Source organism: Xiphophorus maculatus, chromosome 20, assembly GCF_002775205.1.
Source record: "Xiphophorus maculatus strain JP 163 A chromosome 20, X_maculatus-5.0-male, whole genome shotgun sequence".
Lineage (NCBI taxonomy): Eukaryota > Metazoa > Chordata > Actinopteri > Cyprinodontiformes > Poeciliidae > Xiphophorus > Xiphophorus maculatus.
Window position 1 is genome coordinate 3,742,878 of NC_036462.1, and position 23,864 is coordinate 3,766,741.

A 23,864-nucleotide genomic window follows, 5' to 3' on the forward strand; every position below is an offset into this window, starting at 1 on the left:
TATAGGTCCTTATAAGGAAGTGGCACAAATCATTTCATTTTGTAAAAAGATTGGAATTAGGTGACTCAAACTGCAGTGGAAAAGTCTCATTTGAGTCACATTTGCCTGCCGTGTGTTTTCACACCTGAGAGTTCAGTAGACTCAGTTCGATTGGGGACCAGAATTGCTAAATTTTTAACATTTTCAGCTGTTGTGGTTTGTTTTCACTCTGCACTGTCAAACCAACCAAGCTAATTGAAGGAACTGTTCCCCTCCTAGCCTGTGGGAGTGCTGCACAAAGAGCTACTAAAGGAAACGACATGAAAACATTGAGAGCAACTTCCTTTTTCACAGAATGTAAACAAAAATGGAGTAGCATCAGATTTTAGTGGTTGGAGGATTTATCTTTAGTCTTGGGTAAAAAACCATGAACCATTTCTAACGATAGTGCTAAACCTGCGCGTTTGTTTTGGTTATATTTACCCAGAATGCCCTGCGTTGTAGTCCACTTCCTGTTTCTGGAGGGATGTCTAGTCTGTTTCCATCCACATATGCATTAGAACCGCACCAGACTTCAACCGGAATGAGACCGAGGTTTGTAAGCAGACTAGAGTTCGTTTTTTTTTTTTTTTTTTTGTCCCCAGTAGAGTTGGCTTGTGCTTTCACACCTCAACAAGCAAACAAGACTTTACAGACAAACGAACTGGAGTTCGATTAAAGCAGAATAAACCTGGATGGTGTGAATGTAGACTCGGAGAGATCTGCTTCTCAGTGATACACTCTGATTCCTCCAAATAAAAGCAACTATTGACCCAAACCGTGCTTGACGGCGTTGAGCTTTCATTTCTCAAAGCATCTACCTGTTTGGACTGAAAAGTGTGTTTTAAGGTAGATTAAAAAAGATTTACTGTAGGAGAAAAATAAAATAACTCCTCTGATTCACTGCGACTTTTTCCTGTCAGTTGTCATCCCAAACAGAAACAACTTGTGTTCCTCTTAATCTCATACATGTTTACCCTTTAGTCCAGAGAAACAAATTTCACTGTCTACAGGAATACCGTCAGACATTTTTGTGGATTTTGGTCTGACTCTTCTGTGAATTGGCGGCGTTCTTTTGTGAATATAGTGTCATAATGAAGCATGAAGTGTGTCTGTGAACGGCGGAGCGAGCGAATTGTGGCCTTGTTCTTTTCTGCGCTCTTTCATGCAGAACTAAATGTTACGTGGAAGGTCCCCTATTGATTCATGTTGCAGATAATTGAAGTCAGAATGGAGCCTTCAGGACAATACTCTGGGACTTTAGCAGACAGTGATACACACACACACACGCCTGCACACTCCCGCACACACACCTACACACCCCCAGGAACAGATAGATGGGAAAACAATTACCAAGCCCCGTAGTGCTTACACTCTGCAGATTAGTTGCTTTCTTGGTTCTTAACTTATTTTCTTTGCAATTATCTCAGTTATGAAATATTTTTAGTGATTTTTGACCAAATTACACTATTAGGGAACAACAGACAACTTTTCTCATCAGATTTGGTCTCCATCTACTTCGTAATAGGAAAACGTTTTACCTGAATGTTGCATTAATGAAATATCACAACAAAATATTTGATGCTTTAAAATAAAACTTAAATTTTTGTTAGCAAGAGCCAAATATAGATGAAAATGACATTTCTGATGCCTTTTGGATCTTTAAAGACAAATGTTGAGCAAACAGATCAAACAATCCTTTGGTCAACTCCTTGGACTGTTTGACCATAAAAAAAAATTAACATATATTTAGCTAAACAGCAACAACAAAACTGTAGTCAAGTCTTTACACCTGAATGAAAAAAACGACTCAGATTAGAGTCCAAAGACCTTCTTACATAAATACCTATATAATTTCTGTCCATCAAAGCATCTTTTTCAGGAGATTGTTTTACATCCACAAAACCTCTCCTGTTATTTTGCACTGAAAAAGTCTCTCCATGTTATCCAGGCTTATTGAAGTGGCAATAATAACGTTTAGTTTCCGTGGCCTTAGGGCAGAGTGTGTGTAAGGAGTGTGTGTATGCAGATGGCATATGCTGTTAAATGACTAAATGAAAATGTTTAAAGATCCCGGCCTGTTAGCTGACAGCAGATTTAATATGAGTTAACTAACAGAAACAGGACGGCCTGAAAAGGTTTAAACTGATTTTTAGATTTTCTCTGTTCCTTTACGCTTTGCACTTAAAAACTGGTCAATCTGAATTCATTGTTTCTATAAAACAACGAGATTTATTTTTATAAAGTATGTTTAATCGAATATGAGTTAACTAAGAAAAACACACAATGGGGAATCAGAGCCACTGTAGACAGGAAAAAATATGAGTAGATTTGTGCCAAAGAAATCTCAGAAATTTTGAGATTAATCTCAGAAATTTTCTAGAAAAATCTTAGAAATAGAGTTTGAAAAGTAAAAAAATTCAACTTTTCAACCTGAAAATTCCAGGTTTTTTTTTTCCAGAAAAATTATCAAAATTTGAGTTTCTTTCAAAGAATTTTTCCACTTTTTAAACTCAGAAATCCATTTTTTTCTAGAATATTTATATGAATAAACTTTTCAAATTCAGAAATGTAAAAGGTTTTTTAGAAAATTTCTGCATTTAATCAAAAATGTATTTTTTTCTACCAACTTTTTGACATTTGAAGCTCATAAATTTACACGTTTTTTCTAGCATTTTTTTTACTTTTTAAGATCAGAAATTTACAAGTTTTTCTACAAAATTTCTGCGATTAATCCCAAAAAGATTTGCAAGGTTTTTCTTGCAAATCTTTTACTTTTAAAACCCAGAAATGTAAAAGTTTTTCTAAAAAAACTTCTGAATGTCTTTGTTAGAAAATTTTCTTAGATCTTTTGGTGGAAATTTATTCCATTTCTTTCCATCTCTAATGACCCCAACATGTCACAGAAACTGGAGAGCTGGGGAAGGTTTACACAGATCTGATTTTCTCTGTCCATCTCCACTTTGTGCTTAAAACCTGAACAATCAGAATTGATATATATAAGGTAGTAAATAAAAACAAGAATTAGATTAAAAAGTAAGTTAGAGTTGGGTTTTTCATCACTTTGATCCATACTTGAGCCCTTTTCAAATTGACCAAACTTGGACCTGGGTATTTCCAAGGATTTTCCGCGCTGCAGGAAAGCCACTTGTCCTCGGTTTGCTCCCACACGCAGACACTTGAACACAGATTGGCACTCAGGATCAGTAGATGTTATCTAAGTGAGCAGCAAACAGACTCCTTAAAAACCGGCGGCCTCAGGGAGCCTCCCGCCCGGTTTCAGTCCTGTCGCTCTGTGTTTGCGCCGGCTGACATGAAAACCTCTAATGGTCTCCATTTGTGCCTTGAGGGAGCACAGAAGTTAGCATGAGAGAGCCAGGATGTTTTTCATGTGGGTATTTTAGGGCTGTGGAGTTATTTTTGTTTCTCTTGTTATGTTTCGAGTGTTTGTGGATGGGAGCCAGGTTGTTTGCATTGAGTCTATTTGAGTGTAAAAATTGTGGTGATACAAAGTTAATATGATATGTGTCGAATCGTAAAACGGCTGATTGGAGTTCAGGCAGAAAATTTAGCATTAATCCAAGTTTGCCCAGTAGCCTGTTTGCTAATTAACCCTGAATATTCATTAATACATAAGAAACATTGTATCATTTTAACATGGAGTACACTAATGTGATTATCTGCTGTTTTGGACTTGTCTTATTGATCACTGCATTTAAATTAATCAGGCTAATTTTACATCGTTAGACGGTAACTTCTAGTGTACTTTGTGTCACTAGTATTTTAATTTACTTTTATTTAATTACATTTTTCAATTTTTTTTGTTCCAATTTTTTCTGCAGTTTTAATCTTCCACTGATTTAAAATATAACTTTTCTTTGTGACACTATTGTCTTTCACTCCTTTGTTTTTTATGGTAGGTTTTCAAACAAATTTTTACATATTAATTGGACTTTTTTTGCTTATTTTTTAAACTACATTTAAAGCGGATTTCAATAAAAAATGTATTTAAAAAAAATAACCTGATGTATTGCCAGTTATTGTCAATTATCAAGTTTAACACTTTTTCCGGTGAAGGTTTAGTACATTGTGTATCTCGGGTGATTGTAGGTTCAATTCCAGTTTCTTCCTGTGAAATGTTGATGTGTCCCTGAGCAATGCACTGGTTGACAACTTTTGTTGCCAATCTATTGTGTATAAAAAGATTGGCTTTTGTGTATAAATGTTTGTGAATGTGACTGAGTGTAGTGTATGTTGCTCCTGTGTAAAGAGTGTTATAGTTTCCCCCACTGATTACAGATTTTATTTATTTCAAGAATCACACGAGTCACATGATCAACAACCGGACGTTGCCACTGGCGTAAAACACAAAGAAGACGACAGGAAGTGGCATGTTTTTAATGACTTGTTGAGTGAACAAACTTATTCATATCTGATTTTAATTGCGTTTCTTTTTTAATGGAAACCCTGCAATTGTAAAATAGTGTTTTTTGATATTAGCGGAATATCGTCCAAGTTTTGCACACATCTGTAATGGAAACGGCTCCTTTACAGTAAAAATGCATCCAAAGTTTTACAGTTAGCATCAAATCTTCAGACCATTAGCAGCGAAAGGAAAAGGCCTTCTGCTCATTAGGTTCTGCTAAAAGGGCTTTTGACAACAAAATAAACTGCATCTCAGCAGAAGTCCTTGTTATTTCACTGTTTCCCATTTATTTGTTGACAATAATTACCTCCTCTTAAAGGGGGGAAAAGGGAAGTTTTGCAAGAGATTTTATTGGCTCGATCAGAACATGTGAATTTTCACATCTGGACCTGATTTCCACCATCACTCTGAGTAATTCATTAATACCTAATCAGATACTCTGCATAAAAATGCATAGAATAATTCATCTCTCTGGTGATGCTAGGCTCCTTTAATGTCAGTAATAACCAAGAGAATGGTGTATTATGTGCATAGTTCATGCCACACTGGCGGTTTGATACTTAATTGTTAATAATTCTGTTTATGATAAAAAGGAACCAAAGAAACCTGCAGGTGAAAAAGCCTGAACTGTGAACAGAAGAACTCTGTCTGCTCACAAACACAAGCGTTTCTAAGGTAGTCGGCTGCACAGACGCACATCAAGTAAACAAGCAAATGTTCTGCCTTTCAAAACAAAGATTTCCTTCTCCACCGACTCATTCACAGCTGAGACTATTGAATGCAAACTAAGCTGCATCTCCCTCACATTATAGATTATAGAACGGCAAAGCTCTGTTTTCTAATGTGTTTGAATTCCTACAACATCTTGTAGTCAAACACTGTTTCCCATTAAAATGACACATTTTATGAGTCATAAAACTTATTTCCTGAATGACTTTCTGAGGTTGAAGCTGATGAATGCCACAGGGAACATTTAATCAGAGATTCCTCAGTAACATCTGATAATAATAATAATAATAATAATAATAATAATACAGCAGAAAAATATAGTTATTTAATAAGTATAATCATTTGAAAGTTGAGAATTTTTATATATGGACTTCTATCTGTGCTTTCACAATTTCTTATAAGAAAAAAAAATCTAATCAAAATTACATTTATATTCAGTATTTATTCAGAAGATATTCAGTTATGCACATAATTATACTTATTTAAATTTTTATTCTCAACATTTTTCTTTCTGTAAAGTGAGAAACGTTACATTAAATTTAGGGATTCGGATTTATAGGGTCATTACAAGAATAATTAATACTCTGGTTTAAAAAAAAAAAAGCTTTATGGCAAAAGTCAAAACAAATTTAGCATTACGGATGAATGGATCCGGCGTTAAGGCGCTGTCAGTTCCCATGTGTTGTGATATCAGTTGGTCATTTTTATAATTAGTTGAGATAAAAAGCTTCAGGTTTATAAAACATTACCACATGCATGCATTCTCAAAGTTACACTTCAACATACTTCAGCTCCCAATATTTCCACAGTTGTCATCACAGACATTCACACATACAGCAGATGTTACGTTCCTGTTGCAGAATTGTGTTTTCTGAAGCTGAAAATGTGTGTAATTATGTTTTTTGCAGGGAGAGGAAGTGTTGTACAGAGACACAGTTGCCTCATGTTGCCTTTCCTCTCATCATGATTTTAAAATTGCAGATCCGATATTGAATATTGATGGATTACTCACAATCCCCTCTTTCCCTGTTTACGGCTCTGTTCTAATGAGATCACTGTGATTTCTTTTCATTGCTAATGAGATTTCTGAGCAGCAAGGGGGCACTGAAGCCTAATTATCTCAGTATTGATTAATTTATAGTTGCTATTTTCATAAATTTTAGTGAAAAGATGTTATATTAGTTTTCACCCTTTGCTTGAGGTTGTTTCTGTGAAACGGGCGCAGACAGAAGACAGGTTGGTTTCATTTCAGTTCTCAGTTGGTGTTGCCTGAAGAGAAAAAATCGAGGTTGCATCAGATTTTATTTTTTTATCTACGGTGCTAGAACATGGGAGTTTTAAACAGACAGTTGGAAATTTCACGGGAGTTTAGAGATGCTGTAACAACTTGAGTTTGAAGAATCAGAAATTTTTACAAGAGAGAGAAATTGGCCAAGTCGGGCCAATTCCAAACAGGATAGCAAAAATCCTGAAATCATATATTTGGTAACAGTTTATGCAAACTTTATATTGGATATTTACTTGCCTCTAAATGTATAGTTATTTCTTCTGAATGTCACATTTGTTTTAGCTCAAAAATTCTCACTGCAAACTGAATCCATAAAACATGCTGAGTCAAGGTAACGATCTGATGCAATGATAATGCAGTTAAACCCAACATTTTCCCACATTTCAATTTTCTACAACACATCTTGCTATTGAAGTTTTGTTAATTGTTATAAATTATTATGTCCAGCTGAAAGAGGTGAAAGATGCTTTTTTCCAAATAATGTTTGGTAGAATTGTTCTTCCATGAGCTGCAGCTGTCAAGGTTATTAAGTCGTCAAATATATTAATGTTAGAAATACAGTTTACTACTGCCAGGTGCTTAAAGTTTCTGTTATTCTAAAGGCAGAAAGTCCCCAGTGTCCTTCAAATATTAGCAGTACAGATCCACTGCGTGTAATAGATTTATAAATTGACTGGTTAGCTCAGCAGTTTATAACATTGATAGGGCTGCTGGTGCTTTTCCCTCCTTATAAATCCAGATAATTTGTTTTCTACACATGAATAGAGTTTTAATTTAGCTATTTTTGACAAATAGTCTGGAGTCTTTCTGCAGAGAGTTTGGATAAATAAGTGGTTATAAACAATGGATGGATAGAAAGTTACAGCCAGTGGTGGGCACACTTCCTCTAACAACACTCACATTAGTCTAAAGTACTAATTTACTTGTCTGATTTCTAAACTTTTAGTGGAATCATGTTTGACTTTTCTTTATCTTTATGTTTGTCGATTGTTAAATTCTTGGATGCTCTTATTTTGAAGTGGGTGAAAACTGTTTACGCAGCACTTCCATTTCCTCTCCTCAGTTTTATCTCTTTTTTTCCCCCTAGTAAATTTCCTAATTTGTTTCCAACAAGAGACATACAGGAACAAAATAAATAAATACAGATAAAATGCAGACATACATGCAATATCTACGGGTATTGTACAATATGTACGGTAAGTTATAGTGTTAAAATTAAAGTGATGTTAAGAGGAGATATAATTGGAAGTGAAGTTAGTGCTTTAGCATTAGCTTTAGCTAAATCCTGTGTTGGTGTAGTGCTTTAGCGTTAGCAAAGCTAGTGTTTACAATTAGTGCCTATCACTGGTTACTACCTACTCAAAATCAATACTACCAATTATATTTGACTTTAACTTGATGTATCATTGGCCGCTTCACTTAGTTGTGACTTCCTTTAAAATATTTTACTTTATGCCACTCAAAAGTGACCTTCTCAACACTGGTTGTGGTGTACTTTTGATCTGAAAATGAAAAGGACAAAAAGCATAATCAAAAACAAAGAAAGAAGGGATTAAGAGATATACTTGAGTACACCAATGAGGTTCTCCCATTTCAGATACTTCAGAACAAATTAAAATGGTTGTGTGTCAAAGCATATGTCTAATTAGTGTGTTTATGTGCGTGGATGTGGTGCCCTGGGGCTAACGGAGAAAGCTAATGTAGCGGAAAATGCGTCTTAGCTGGGCCATGAAATAATGATGAGACACTGTGACTTAATCATGTTGACATGTAAAGCTTTCTCTTCTTCATCCTCTCTTCCTTCACTCTTTCTTTCATCCGTTGCCTCTGATAAACTGGCTTGTTTTGGTCCTGCTGAGAAGTTAATTTTCATTATATTGTTAATAATACCCAGACGGTTGCTAAAGGCTGTATATTATCAAATAAAAAAGTAATAATTATTAAGGTTAATTAAATGTATAGAAAAAATATTAGAAAATAGAGGTTTTTGTCAGCATTTGTATTTAAATTTCTTTTCAGCACAGGACAATGTAATGATTGAAGGGACATGGTGCGGCAGTCATTTATATTTTATTTTTAATCTTTAGAAAACTTAAAAACCTTATAATGAATAAATATGTCACAGTTTTACCTGTTTTCAATGAAATCCCAGCAGCATTGTCAGTAAAAGTGAATGAGAATGTAAAACTACGCAGACCGTTGCTGTATTTTGTAGATATTAGTGCCAACATAAATCGTTTTCTTTTTTGTTTTACCTGGAATTATTAACCAAAACTAAATTTAAGATTGTTGATTGTCAGTAAGCAAGAAAATAGGTTAAGATGTTGTTTTTTCCTTTTATGATTTTTCCAACCTTGTTTAATTGACCTTTAATTGTCATATCTTAAGTGTAATTTTTTTTAACTCTTCCTTGTGTTTTATTTCAGGTGGCTGCACTTTTGAGGAGTCTTACAGCAGCTGTGGCTACAGCGTGTCTTTAGGAACCAACGGATTTACTTGGGAACAGGTCAACTCCTGGGAAAAACCCACCATGGACCCTGCCCTTCCCACTGGTAGGCGTCATGACACGTTTCTTATTCATTTTTTGCTTTCTTAACAGTTTCCAAGTCAAGAAAACCATCTTTTTTTCTTAGACATCCATTATTGACATAATTTGGTCAGAATTATCAATCAAATTAAGTTTGCTCAATAGTTTTTAGATTCAAAGTAGCTTACAGTCTCATCTAATATGAATGAAATGTCAAATGATGAATTTTATGAACAATTAAGATGAACATTAAATTAATAAATGAGGCATTGATAAAAGCTATTACATATTAATTAATTCTTAAAGCACCTGTTTATCTTTCCTACCCTCTCTACTTGAGGGAAGTCTCTTTGTTTACTTAAAGTTGTTGCTCTGTTTCTATACTGTCAGCCTTCTTTCTGACTACTTTATTGATTGTTTTGATATTAACAGCATTGTTATATCCTCATTTGTGAGTAGTTTTGGATATGTGCCATGTGCCAGATGCTTGAATATAAACGAATGTCTTAAAAACTACAAAACCCAGAATGTTGTTTGGTTTGTATTTCTCAGCTGTTTGTCTCCATGACATTTCTATGTGGTGATATCAAAGAGATATTGAAATAACTGACTGTTTCACATGGGGCTGGACAATAAATCATGTAGAATCCAGTCAATTTTGAAAAGGCCAGAACTGATGGTTAAATGATGATTTATTAAAGACATCCATATCATTCATCAACCAACGTAACAAGAACAAATAATAATTATAGTCATTTCACCATCCATTGTTATGCATAGCTCATTACATTAGTACAATTCTCTCCATTAACGCAACAATCTGATTTTTCTTTAGACATTTAGAATTATTCAAATATTCTTCAATCGTTGTGAATTTAACTTGTTTCGTTATCGACTGAAGCTAAAGTTTAGTTGATTTTTAACCTTTTTTTGTTTTGCTGGCAATCTTTTCTGTTTATTGCGGTTAAGCTTCATCAGGTAAAACTGAGTTCTGTTGCCATGGCTACCTCAACAGGAAAGTTACCAAAATAAAAGCATATAACCTTAACGGTAGCTACAATAAACATAGGTAACTTCACTCAGTTGGCCTTTGCAAATCATTAACATATTGTGATCAATACGAATAAACAATACATCTGATGAATATTCAATAATAATAGGCAGAGAAAGGACGTTAGGCAGTCACGGCTAGCTAAGCTAGATTCACTCATTGGTTACCTAGCAACCCACTGATTCTATGGTTACCTAGCAACAATTTGTTGAGTAATTTGCACAGCAGTTTTAAGTTATTGCTACCGTGAGTCATACCTGCTTAAAAACCAAAACCAAAACGACCTCATGGAGAGAAAACTGTGGATAAATCCGGAGCGGTCACAAGATTCTGCAGTGACACCTGAATGTTTGTAACTGAAATCTGTTCATGTTCGGTGTGTTGATAAAAATTCTTATGTCTAAACTGAACGAACAGCTCAGTTTTAGTTTGCTTTATAAAAGCACGGACTGATCAGGAAAATTAAAATTTGATTACCTCGATCACTCTTGTGATCCTACAAGTTGCAATTGTTAAACATTTCTTTAATATACGCACCACAATATTGTTTGAACCTGTTGTTTTCTGCATCCAGAGAAACGTTTTTTCTGAAATCTCTCTGTTTATCTGAATTGGCAGACTCAGTAATTTGACCCCAGCTGGGTTCTTCTCTATTTGTCCAACTCCAAATGGCAATCAGACAGCCCGTCTATCCATCGCGTTTTCTCTCACAGTTTTGCCCTTTTGCCCTTTATATCTCGCCCACAGTCTCACTTTCTACCACTTGTGCTACCCGACACAATCTTCTTCACACCTTTTTCTTATCTTCACGGCTAGATGTCTGCTTTTCTCCCATTTGATTGACATGACTAGGTTTTTTTTAGGTACACTTTCATCAAAGCAGCATTTAAAAATCCATGTTAAGGGAGATCATTTTAAAAGTCACTTTGTTTTTCCTTTGTAGAGCTGCCAAAATCATAAATATGTTGTTAAGATCCCACACAGCATAAATTGGAGCATAATGTGTAAGAAAGAAGTTGGTTCAGTTGGCTCTGTTTAACTTTGTCTTGAATCATACTTAAAATAGAAAGCAAATGGAGAAAATTAAAAAGCAAGAAGCAAATATGTCAGACTGGATAAAAAGGCTCCACAGAGGGAGCCCAAATGATTTTTGAGCAGGTACAAAATAAAAACACTTCTTTATATCAAAGCCTTGAAGACTTGGATTTAATAAACACAATATTTTCTCATGCTGAGCATCTTTTGACATGTAGTTGTGTGTTTTATGGAATCACAGAGAAACATTACAGTGGACTCCTGCTTCTTTTTACTTTAGTTCTGTGAAAACTCCAATATATTTGTAAAATTTGCCTAATTGTGGATTGTGGAGCTGGTTGGCTGGACAATATATCAATATCAATATATATCGGGATAGACACGTGATCAATATCAACAGATAGATCGATAATTTCACTGAACTCCGACTGACAGTCAAACGTAAACACATGTGGTTATGTACGACTCATCTTCGCTTGATTGGGGTCGTATTTCATCAGTGAGCCATGCACAGAAATTGGATCCACAACCACTAAAAATAGGGTGTTATATCAAGTCTTCAGAAAATGTTAGAGCTGAAATGATTCCAAAGAAAAAATCCTTAAAAGAAATTGTCTTGTAATTGCGTATTGTTCATTGCTTTTTGGATCTTTCAGAGGAACAATAGAGGAAGATTGGGAGTTGAGAGCAAAAGCAGAAAAAAACAAAAACAAGACGGAAGCAAACAGACTCTAACTACACCCAGTTAAAACTTTTCTAAACAGCCCAGTTTCATCCAGAACTTTGCAGGTGCATTTCTGATTCTTACAACTGCTTTATTGCAGACAAAATCATTAGGGAGTAAAAGGCAAATGCAGCATCCCAAATCATCACAAAGGGTTAGGGTTCAATTCTCCCGTTGAATGGAGACGCGCTCGCAGGTGGACAAATCTCTTGGCGCCAACTTCCTTTAAATAAGGATTTTTGATAATTTGAGAGTAAATCCTGTTTTAACTTAGGAAGAAATCATGAGTTAGAGTCCTGTTGGTCATAACCCAAAAATGATTTAGAAGGAAACGCCTGAGTGATTTCTGCTGCTGGAACTACCCAGTCGCTGTTTGCTCTTTATGTCTCTCATTCCTTGCAGATAGTTCATTCGGTTGGATGAAAAAGAACCAATCAAAACAATCCAGCTATTCCCAGATAATCAAAAACTGTTAGATTTAAGAACTCAGTCAACTATTTATTTAAATTTTAGTTTGTCATACAAATATGCTTGTTTATGTTGTGTATTTTATGCAATATTTCTTTTTTTTTTAAACTTTCATAACAGTACGTTGGGTTTTTATAGACAGGCCCAGTCAAAGTAGCTTTTACCAAGTATTTTCTGTCTAGTTTCTAGTGCAGATATCTTATTACACTTGGATTAAGACAAAAATAACTTACAAGTCACTTTTTAGGACAATATGGGATTTTGTTTCAGGTAAATGATACCTTAATATTGATTTTAAAAACATTAGTTCCTCTGGCAGATTATTTCACTTATAACAAGACATTTTTCCTATGATACAAATAAAATAATCTGCCACTGGAGCTAGTAATTTTCCATCAATGTCAAGCAATTATTGATCTAAAACAAGCTTATATATCTTTCTGAGAAGTTACTTATAAGTTAGATTTGTCTTAATTCAAATGTGCTAAGATATTTGCACTGAAACTAGTCATAAATACCTGGTAAGATTTTGTGTTTTTTCCGTGTGATTCCCCCAATACAAGCAGGAGCATTTTGAAAAGCTTCGTCTAATTTATCTTTCTTCTATAGAGAACTTGTTGTTGTTGGCAGATTTTACATTCATTCATTTTCTACTTGAAGCATAAATATCTCCAAATCTCTTTGTCGTGATCTTTCTCCATTTTAATTCATTCCCCCACTGTGTTCTAAGTTATGATGCTCCTCTTTCCATCCTAAATGATCTGTTAGTCAGATCAATTATAGCTCCCATCCATCATCATCATCCTCATCATCTTTCCATCTAATTTTCCTGCCATCAGTGTCTGCAGTTTGTCAGTGCCGCTGCCGTCTTCACTCCCAACACCACAGTCATTCGCTGAAGATCTGATCCCGTCCAACTGGCTGCTACACCATTCCGTCTCGCTCTCGGTTTTTGCAGAACTCTTGTCAGTTATCCGTCTCATCTATCGGCCCGTGGGTGGCGGCTGTCAACCACGATAGCCATCGCGGCCTGTGAGTGATCAGCTGCCCGCTGCTCTGACAGCTAAAGATCTGATCAGGCTGGACAGGAGCAAATTATCTGTTAGTTTTGTCTCTCTTTGTTGGCCATTTTTTCTCTCGTTGCTGTAGCTGCTATTGTTCAGTGGATACCTGTATAAAGTATCGAATCTATTTATCAGCACAGCAGTATAACTGCCACAATCTTTACACCAATGTTTAACTCTCCCTATGCAAAGTTAACAAAATGAAATGAATGAAGCTACAGACATGCCGCAACGTGACGTCACACACACAAGACCCCGCCCCCATCCAAGACCCCGCCCCCAATCAAGACCCCGCCCCCGTCTCCCTTCTGCTCACCAACGATGACTGGCATTGGTTTTACCTGTTGTCAAAATAATGTGCTAAATCTTAATATGATAAAAGGGACACAGCGCTTTGGTAGTAATTTACCGGATAACAAACTCAGGATAAACTTTTAATAAAAATAACAAAATAGCGAGGGAGAGGGAAGTAGACTTTGACAAACATAACATGTAGATATGCTGCAGAATTTGTTGTGTTTTGGTTCAGTTAAAAATAAGGTGACCCACACACCAACACATTAGCTAAGCTACCACCACTGTGTTAGCTTAGCTTATTAATAATGGTGAAATTAACATCAAGCCTGAAAACATAAAACTGTAACAAACTGAATGTTCTGTTCTATGTATGGGGAATGCTTTTATGTTTTTTAATGTTGAATCCTGATATTATATATAGTGGCGTTGTTGTCAGTTACTATGGCAGCGGCTCTCTGCATAGTGTAGCCAAGACAAAGAGAAAAAAGAAGAATACCACCAGTGGTTCTGAGTTATTCTTCAGTGGTTTTTCTGTTATTTTCCCTTTGCTGTGCACTAAATTAATAACACCTGCATCTCCATGTTTCATTTTGTTAACAGAAACATGCTATTGCATCAGCACGGCTATGGATTGCATGTGAAAAAATGGTCTTTTTGCCCTCCTGCATTGTGCACATGTGCAACATGTCTGAATGTAAACAATAATATCTAACATGTCTGTGCTGTGCCTTGCATTTAGTTAGGTCTGCAGAAACATAAGAGTGTCATGGAGTGTAAACAGATTGCATTTCTACTGAGTTGGGCTTGGCACCTCCAGCTCTCTCCACCTCCATTTAAACATAGTTGTCAGCTTGTCCATAGCTGTGGCAGCTCATAGATTTCGTGGCAAACCCTGATTAGATTGGAATCAGTGCTTTGGCTTCTTTCATCATCTCTCTATTGACAAGGTAATGTTATAATCCCCACCCCTGATGAGTTATAGATGAGAAAAGATTTGCCTAGGATGATGTTAATCTATGCCTGCTCACCTTCATAGAGATCTCATAATATTACAGCTTAGAAAGCTTGAAAATTAAGTTGAGAGCTACAGTAAAAAAGGGTTTGTGCAAAAGCAAGTTTTAGGGACATTTGGAAAATTAAACAGCTTTTATCCACAGGAGAACATCTGACTGGAAACCAGTTCACCCTTAATATCTTGTGTATAGAAAATATTCAAAGGTCCTGAATACAAAAGTAATGAGTATGTTTTCACAGAAGGTTAGACTGCATATTTCAGTTAAAGAGGAAGTTATGAAGAACAAATAATTGATCAAATTGACATTTTGATTTTCTGTTTTTAGTATATTATTTGTCATGTCCAGCCAGGCACGCTTTGAACTTTTGAACAACATTGACATATTTTTGGAAAGACTTTGAAAGTCTCGGTAAAACAAAAGCCAAATATTTTATTAAAGCACTTTGAAATGCCTTGCTGCTGAAATGTGCTATACAAATAAAATTTGATTTGATTTGATTTTGATTTTAATATTACACCATTAGGGGGCGTGCTGTGGTGGCGCTGGGGGTTAGCACGCCCCACGTTTGGAGGCCTTAGTCCTCGACGCGGACGTCACAGGTTCGACTCCCGGTCCCGACGACCTTTGCCGCATGTCTTCCCCCCTCTCCTCACCCTCCTTCCTGTCTGCCTACTGTGGAAAAAATACGAGCCGCTAGCGCCGCAAAAACTCTTCGGAGAAAAAAAAAGGAAAAAAAAAATACAAATATTACACCATTAGTAGATGTGTGCGATACACTGTATAGTTTAGTATCGATCCAATAACAAATAAATACAGGGCCAATATTGCCAATACCGATACTTTTTATATTTGAGTTTGATAAATAAATGTCTAATCTTTTATGTGTTTTTGTGAAAACATCTAAAACGTTTATAGGCGTCTTCAAAATGCTGGAATAACATAACGTGATAAACAGAAAATATTGAAAAAAGCAAAATTTGTGGGTATATTTCCTTAAAAAAAGTTTAAAAAATTATAATTTTACAAAACAAAATATTTTTAAAGGTAGTGTGGAAAAACTACAACACAAAAAATAACATAAAATTTCAAGAAAGTTGAAACGTTCTTGTATTATTTTGACTTTATTGTCATAATTTTATGACTTTATTTTCATAATTATATATTGTATTCTCATAATTTTATGTTTTTTTATGCCAACTTGGTATCAATATTTTGGATCAATCAAGCTCTGATTCCAAAGGTTTGATGATTTGATGTCATAGTTTCATCTATTCCCAGAGAAAATAGTGTGTGTGATAAACAGAGAACAAACTAACACATAGAAAGAAGAACAATGAGAAGCAAAATGGAGGACAAAAAATTTTGATTTTCAAGAACCAGTGAAAACAAAATAAAGAAATGCCTTCAGAGAAAGAAAAAATACACACAAGAGTGACAAGGGCACCGAGTTGTTAACTATACAGAAAAATTGGAGACAAACTGAGACATTGACGCAAAGTCTACATTTTTCCTTAACAACCACTCTGAGACTCAGTGTTGATTTGAAAAAGCTGTTTCTGGGAGAGATGGTTGAGAGCACACAATGTGTTACAAGTGGTCGTCAAAGTTTCATGCAGCGTTTGAGAGATCAATATCATGTATCGCCCTATTATGTGATATTTTTACTTCTAGCTGCCAGACAGGGAGAAAAAGCTCACAGAAGACACAGCTTTCATCTATTATTGATTTATCTTGTCAGTAAGTGCTCAGAGGCGGCAAACAGTGATGCAAAACAATAAAGTCTGAATAACTGGAGAACCAGAACTGTTAGTTAAACAGCTGGAAAGAGCTCGGCTGATTTATAATTCAGTTGCTGTCTTGTTGGTGACTTTACTTCTCTTTACATCTCTTGCTTTACAGAACTGAAAAATATATGCCACGCTCTGAGATGTTTGGACTTTGTTCTGAAGTTAGGATGCAACATTTTTAGCTGCAGTTATTTTTGAAACAGAAGAAGCAACAAAATAGGAAGAACAACCAATTTAATTTCTAGAGTTTAACATGTATATGTGTTTTTTATCCGGTTCTGTGGTGTTGGTATTTTGGGTCATCTTACACATTTAGCATTCGTGCACATTGTGATGTCAACTGTAACAAAATTCTTTGCCACAGTACAGGCAGTGTTGCTCAGTGTCATGCTTTACAAGATTTTTTTTTTAAAATGTTTTTTGCAGATTAATTATGAATTAGTGTTACACTGAGATGTGTGGAAAGGAGAAGTCACCAGTCAGGTTTGGTTGAAAAGCAAACAAAACTAGTTTATTGGTTTTCAGGCATCACAGCAGCTTTGAAATGGCTGCCCTTCTTCTTCTTTTTACTGGCAGTAATGCACATTTAGATGTACATTACTGCCACCTACTGGAATAGAGTGTAATTTGGGATACTAAATATATGTTACACAGATTTTAAAATTTAAAATAAATGAATAATAATTTTAAAAAATAAACTGAAACAAATAAACAAGCAGCAGCCCACCTCCATATGATTCAGACCCCGCCTTCTCAAATCATTTCGGCCAATCACCTCGGCATTCCAAAGCAGGAAAACAAAACAAAGAAGTTGACTTTCACATTAATAATGAAAACATCAGAACCTATTAATCAACAATAAAATATCAACCAACCATCTTATTTATGCAAACACACATTTTATAAGTCATTTTACATTTTTTATTACCTTTACTTTCTTCTCTTACCACCTCACTTCCTGTTAAAGATCTGGGTTTGAGGCGGGCTTCCTGTTTAGCTGAAACACAAGATGGCTGCCACCCACCTGGTAACAAACATTTCACACATTGACCCACAGATTGTTCATATTTACACACTCTGGAGAAATACAGTACATGTTAAAGAAGAACTTAGTGCTTCTTAACAGCTGATTTCATGGTTTACGTTTTAAAGTGTTTTACTCAAAATCAGTTTATTTAGCACAAGTTTGCATCCATATGTGAATCTATTACTCTTAAATTTCATAGGCTAAGGTTTTCTGTGGTTCTCATCTGGGTGTAGTTTGATCCTGATGTGAAATACTTCACTTGTTATGGATACAATAGCAAAGATATGGGAAATAGAAGGGCTCAGGTGGGAGCAGAGCGACTTTATTCTCCCACGGAGGAATAGTTATCAAAAAAAGAGAAATGGATGTGCTCTTATTTTCTTCATCATTTTCTGTGCTCATCTCCTGGAATGGTCTCATCACATCTGTGGCAGCTTTTTTGCTATTGAACTCGTATGGTATAGTTTTCAGTACACTCAGCTGAACCACCTCTCTCATCACTCATTCTCAGGTTGCCCAATAATTGCATTTATTATTCATCTTTATTTACAAATGACCAAAAAAATACAAACATTACAATTGCAAGTATTATTTTGCTTAGTAATTTCTTCCACTTTTCTGTGTGCTTTTACTAAGTCGGTATGAATGAATATGACAGACATGGAGAGGATCAAGAACATAGTCACTCTAGTGGCTATGAATTAATAATTCATAACTTCTGCATCAATTTTTGCCTGAAAACATCAGGAAACCACAGAAGTACAAAATCATGAAAAGGCAAAATTACATGTTTACCCAACTTCAGGGTGAATTTACACCAACCCCGTTTGGTCCGCTTTGATCAAACTCCAGTCCATTTGTGTTGAAAGTTCAGATTATTTGGAGTTGTGAATGTGCAATCAAATCTGATGCAGATAAAAACGATCTAACTCTGGTCACTGCAAACCTACACTGCAAAAACACAAAGTTATGCCAAGTATTTATGGTCTAATTTCTAATGCAAATATCTTATCACACTTGAAATAAGACTAAAGTAACTTTCAAGCACCTTTTCTGCAAGATATCTAATAAATATTGGTATAAAAGCATACTAGCTTATTGGTAGATTTTTCCCACTTGTAACGAGACAAGTGAAAAAACTAGCCAGTGGAACCAGTCCTTTTTGCATCTCTAGTCAAAAATGATTGACTTAAACCAAACTGATTTATCTAGCTGAAAAACTCGTTATTTTAGTTTTAATTCAAGTGTATTAAAATACTTGCACTGAAAATTAGACAAAATTTCTTGCTAAAGATTTTGTGTTTCTGCAGTGTAGCTCTGAGCTTTGTTGATTTAAATGCAAATGTGACGAGAAACTGATCCAACAACAGGAAACAGATTACAGTGCAGGGAATTCTGGGTAACTAAAGCCAAACTGTAAGAATGATTTTGTGCAAAACAATTAAATAAACATGTTTTGTATAGAAACATGTTCAGGGAAGCATAATAGGTCACCTTTAAGATTCAAAAGGTTTCATGAACCATTTTTGAGAGATGAGTCAAAAAGACAACCATTGATTATTTTTCAATCACTTTGTTTTGTTTTTATTCGCTTTTGAGGAACTTGCAGTTTCAAATTGCAAATTTAAAAGTTCACCTGTAAACTTACTGGATCATAATAAGTGAGTAATTTGAAAACGGTCCAAATAAAACAGGCACAGGTTGTAACTAAGCCCATCTAAAACGTCCAGCTGGCCTCCGGCTGTAGTCTGTGATTCCAGCTCGTTACGCTGCTGCCCTGCTGTTTTGACGTCACCTGAACCCCTCGGACCAGTAAAGGAGATTCACGCCGTCCTGACAGCTGCACTGAGAGACAAATGTCAGTCAAGCCGCTTCTTCACACCCACGCAGTGCTAAGACGAAGTCTAATCAGGCTGAAAAAGAAACCGTGTGGGTGTGTGAGGCCAAAAACTGACATGCAGGTTCAACACGAAGAAAGAAAAGTTTTAAATAGAAGTTAAATCTCTGCATTGTCTGTTGCCTGAGTAGGATTTATAAAGAAGCTCTTCTATATGTTAATTTTGTTTTTTTGCATGAATGCAGCCTTTAGGTCACTATAAAGTAGGTCTGTCACGACCTTATAATTATTATGATGAATTATAATGTTGGTTTGAGACCATTTTCAATGGTCAATGGTAATGACTTAATAATGCAAGAACATGTTTTCAAAGATCAATAAACTTTAATTTCTGGTGAACATTTAACACTGGAACTGGAAGACATTTATAAATAAACAAAATAACAGAAACAACAATTGAAATCAATTATGAAGTCTCTGTAAACAAAATTGTCCTTCAAATTAAGGGCCAAAACCAAAACATCAGACTGAAATTTTTTATCATCCAGATTTTGGTAGAAAGATAGAAAAGAGAAAAACAATAAATCATGCAAATGGAAATTATTGAGCTCCTCTTAATTTATGATGTGATTAATTGATATATAGCTTATTGCAATAGGCCTACTATAAGGAAAACAAGTCACACTGCAAAAACACCAAATATTACCAAGTGATTCTGTTTAGTTTCCAGTGAAACTATTTTAGCACATTTAAATTAAGAAAAAACAAACTTTAAACTTCAAAAGCAAGTTTTCAGCGAGATATACTAGTTTGTCTTGAATATTAATAAAAACTTCTGTTTCCACTGGCAGCTTATTTCACTCATAAGATGGAAATAATGTCATAAGTCAAATAATCTGTGGAACTAGTTCTTTTTAAAATCAATATTAAGGAAATTATTGACTTAAAGCTCCTATATCTTGCTGAAAAGTTACTAAGACATTAGCACTAGAGACTGGACAGATATTTAATAAGTTTTGTGTTTTTGCAGTGCTCTACGAGAGGTGTGTGTGTGAAAGTGTGTGCTGTCATTTGCAGTGTTGATGTGTTCATCGGCTGTCAAACCAGGACCCAAACAATGTTTCCTGTCTTTTCTTTCATTTCTTCTCCTTTCTGTCTCCCTTCATTCTCTGACATTCATTTCTCCTGAGGCGTCTTTGGCCTAAATTTGCTTCTTAGCTTCTGTCAATATGTTTCTGGTTGTTTTTTTTTTTAACGATTTGACAGTCAGACAAAGAGGAATGTTTGAACAGTTTCTACACTTTTGCTGTATATTTTCATAGGAGTGAGTGTGCCTGCTTGTCAGTGCTCCCTGTTATTTTTTCCCACCGAGAAGCTGAAAACAAATCAGCACTAATCAGAGAGTGCCTCTCCATTCAGTTGTCGCACAAACTGAGGCCACACACTCGCACGTACACACACCGCCATGCCTTGTTTAAAGCTGCCATCAGTAATAGGCCCCTGAATTACAGTGTGTCACCGCTGTATAGCATAAATTGTGCATGTGTGTGTTTGTCAAGTGGCTTCTGATGGTTGCAGAGGTTAAATATCCCGTCCATTTCTGTCTCTTTTTTTAGGCGCTGATGGTGATTTGAGAGCCCTTGTCAGAGGCAACTTGATTGCATTTGTGATTTGTGGGCGGGCAGAAAGTGTCCAGGCAGGGTGGAAGAAATGAAACATGGCGCAAAAGGGACAATAGCAAATTGACAGGGTGACAGGGAGGAGGCTTTGCAAACACCTACAACACCTACATTTATCCTGAGAAACTGAGGAAGAAAGTTTCTGAGGTTTCTGCAGAAATGTTTTTACTAGTGCTGTCATTTGATTAAAAAAATAATCAGTTTAATCACATTGGATCTGTGATTAATCATTATTATTAACTTTGTAAGGTTGAAATATATTTAAAAAATGTTGAAAGAAATTTTATTGAAAGATTTATTGTCTGAAGATTCTCAGTTTTCCCAAGTTTTAATATTAAGGAAGTCATTTTGTTTCAAAAAAGTCCTAAACTTGTGATAGTTAAAGACACCAGTTTTATGGACCCATTGGAAAACATGTAACTGTTTTCAGGGTGACGGTCAGGGCTGGACTTAGAAAGATGAGGGCCTCTGGGTTGGAGCCAGTTTTCGTGCCCTATCCAAAAAACAACAAAAAACATTTTGCTCATGCAATTTGCAGTACATTAATAGGTAAGTGCTACACATCAGCAAGTGGTTTAAAACAAAAACTAAACTATTTAAACTTCACTGCAAAATCACAAGTAATTTTTCTTTAGTTTCTGGTAAAAATGTCTTGTAACAGTGGTGCCCAAACTTTTTGCCAAGAGCCAAAGTCGCTAGAATAAGAGCCACAGAAATACAAAGTTTTTAAAATAAAACTTTGAAAACAAACTCTTTGTGCTTTTTTTATTCTAGCTGCTCAGTAACAAACTAAACAATTTCAGTTTTATTAAAATGAACAAAATGGTCAGATTTCTGTAGAAAATATAAGATCATTGTGGATCTAAAACATAAATAAGGCCCACCGTGTTTTTTTTTACGTTTTGTTTTCTTACATGAGAAGTAAGATTTGCTTCTGGGAAAAAATGGGTTAAAGTTTGTGGTTCTTGTTGTTCCAAAATTAAGATGAATGCAAAAACTTTGTTAACAAATCTGTTTCTCGTACGTTATTTAAAAAATGTTGAAAAATTGCCCTCCTGCATCAACCACCTTTGCTTGGAAACCAGATTTGCTCCATTTGTTCTGCTCAAAATCCTTCAGAATGCCGCAAATGGATATTATGAGGCTATTCCAGACCGCCTTGAGCTTTTGTGTCTTAAGTTTATCTGTGCAAAACTAAGCGGTACTCCACACCTGTGAACCTCTGTAGCGAGATGTTCCTCGGGAGCTGGAATATTGGCAATTTCACCCAATCGCATATTTCACCCTAATCTTCTTCCACTGGACTCTTTCTGGGTCACTTCAAAATCACAAAGACATGCTGCATAGCATTGGCAATTATTGTGGTTTAAGTTTGAACTACTTTGATTTTAAAGTTTTTTTATCTTGCAGTTTAGGATGACAGTGTAATATCAAGTTTTCAAAAGTCTTTGCAACAAGTGGGTAAAATTCTCTTTTATGACAAGAAATAAATGTGCTTGAAGTCAGATTTTAGTGAAAGGGATTGAAATGCAGCTATGGGAACAGAGAAGTACCAGTCTGTTTTTAAAATGAAGCCAGCACACAGCTGCATTCCCAGACTGAAGGCTAGGTGAAGATAGATGAATTACCAGACAGGTAAAATCATTTTTTAAAAATCTTCAACCAGAGCAGATAGAGCTGAAGATGGCAGATGAACAAATGGATCCAGATAAGAGAAACATGATGAAGGGCAGCAGACGGACTGAGATGTTGGAAACTTTGAGTCAAATAAGAGGGAAAAAGACGGTGGCGGTTCTTGCATGAACACTTTAGTCAAGATAATAAAAAAGAAAATACAATGTTCAATCATCAGAAAACATGAAGGATCTGGGTGGGATTTTAAAAGCTTTGCTCAGAGAGTCGATGGTGAAAATATTACTGTTGGAGGGATTATCATAGATTGTTGCAGTGGCATCCATCAAATTATTGACATGTTGACAACATATGTTTTCTATGTGTTTTGTCACTTCCTGTACAGTGAGGAAAATAGCATGACTATCCTTTACTAAGTACTGACTGAGACACACTGCATTTAAAAAGATAATTGCTGAAACCAGATTGTTTTTGTTTTATTTTCCACATTAACCACATTTACTCATTATTAAGTTTCTGTGTGAAAAAAACTTAACAAATCTACATCTCTACTCCTCAGTAGTGTCGTATTCTTGCGCCTCCAGTCAACCATCTTCTGACAAAACATACAGAAAAGTTTATTCCCGTTTCATAAAAGTATCTGGTCCTGAACCTAGCAATTAGCTCAGAGTTGTTTACTGATCTTAAGAGGAACATGTTGGTGTTTCAGAGAGTTTTTTTCACCATGACTGTCCAGCTCATTCTGTCTGTGTGGAGAGCAGAGCCAAGTCCCGTGTAGCCAAATATTATCAGGTACAGAAGCTGCAGAGGCCAAAACACTACAGAAACTACAGAAAATCCTTCATTTCTCACTGTTCTCTGCTAATTCCATGAAATTCTGTTTTATTGTGGCTTTTATTTTATTTAATAAATTTTGCGACTCTGTCTGGGTTTATTATCTAACGTTTAAATCATAGGGCCCTATTTGTTTTTGCAACCAGTCGTGATCTGAGCATGCACATACCGACAGTGGGAAGAAAAAAATACATCTCGCCACGTATTTTTTGATCGAAGTTCTTGTGCCGATGTCCTAGTTCAACAAAACAATTAACTTTTCAGCAAGATGTAGGAGCTTTTTTTACTGGCAGATTATTTTTCTAATAAGATGACAAAATGTCTTGTTATAAATGAAAATACTCTGCCAGTAGAACTAGAACTTTTCCATCAATATCAACAAATTATTGACTTAAAACAAGCTGAAAAGTTACGTGTAAGCTGCT

General features: G+C 35.5%; 1 protein-coding gene across 12 annotated transcripts in view; it reads left to right on the top strand.

Annotated features, from left to right (window-relative positions):
* Nucleotides 1–23,864, top strand: part of ptprt (protein tyrosine phosphatase, receptor type T) — a 316,939-nt gene that overhangs the window by 41,936 nt on the left and 251,139 nt on the right. For all 12 annotated transcript variants that reach the window (XM_023325145.1, XM_023325149.1, XM_023325147.1 and 9 more), the window contains exon 2: nucleotides 8,888–9,013. In XM_023325145.1, the coding sequence (XP_023180913.1) occupies nucleotides 8,888–9,013 (126 nt within the window). The remainder of the gene's footprint in view (nucleotides 1–8,887; nucleotides 9,014–23,864) is intronic.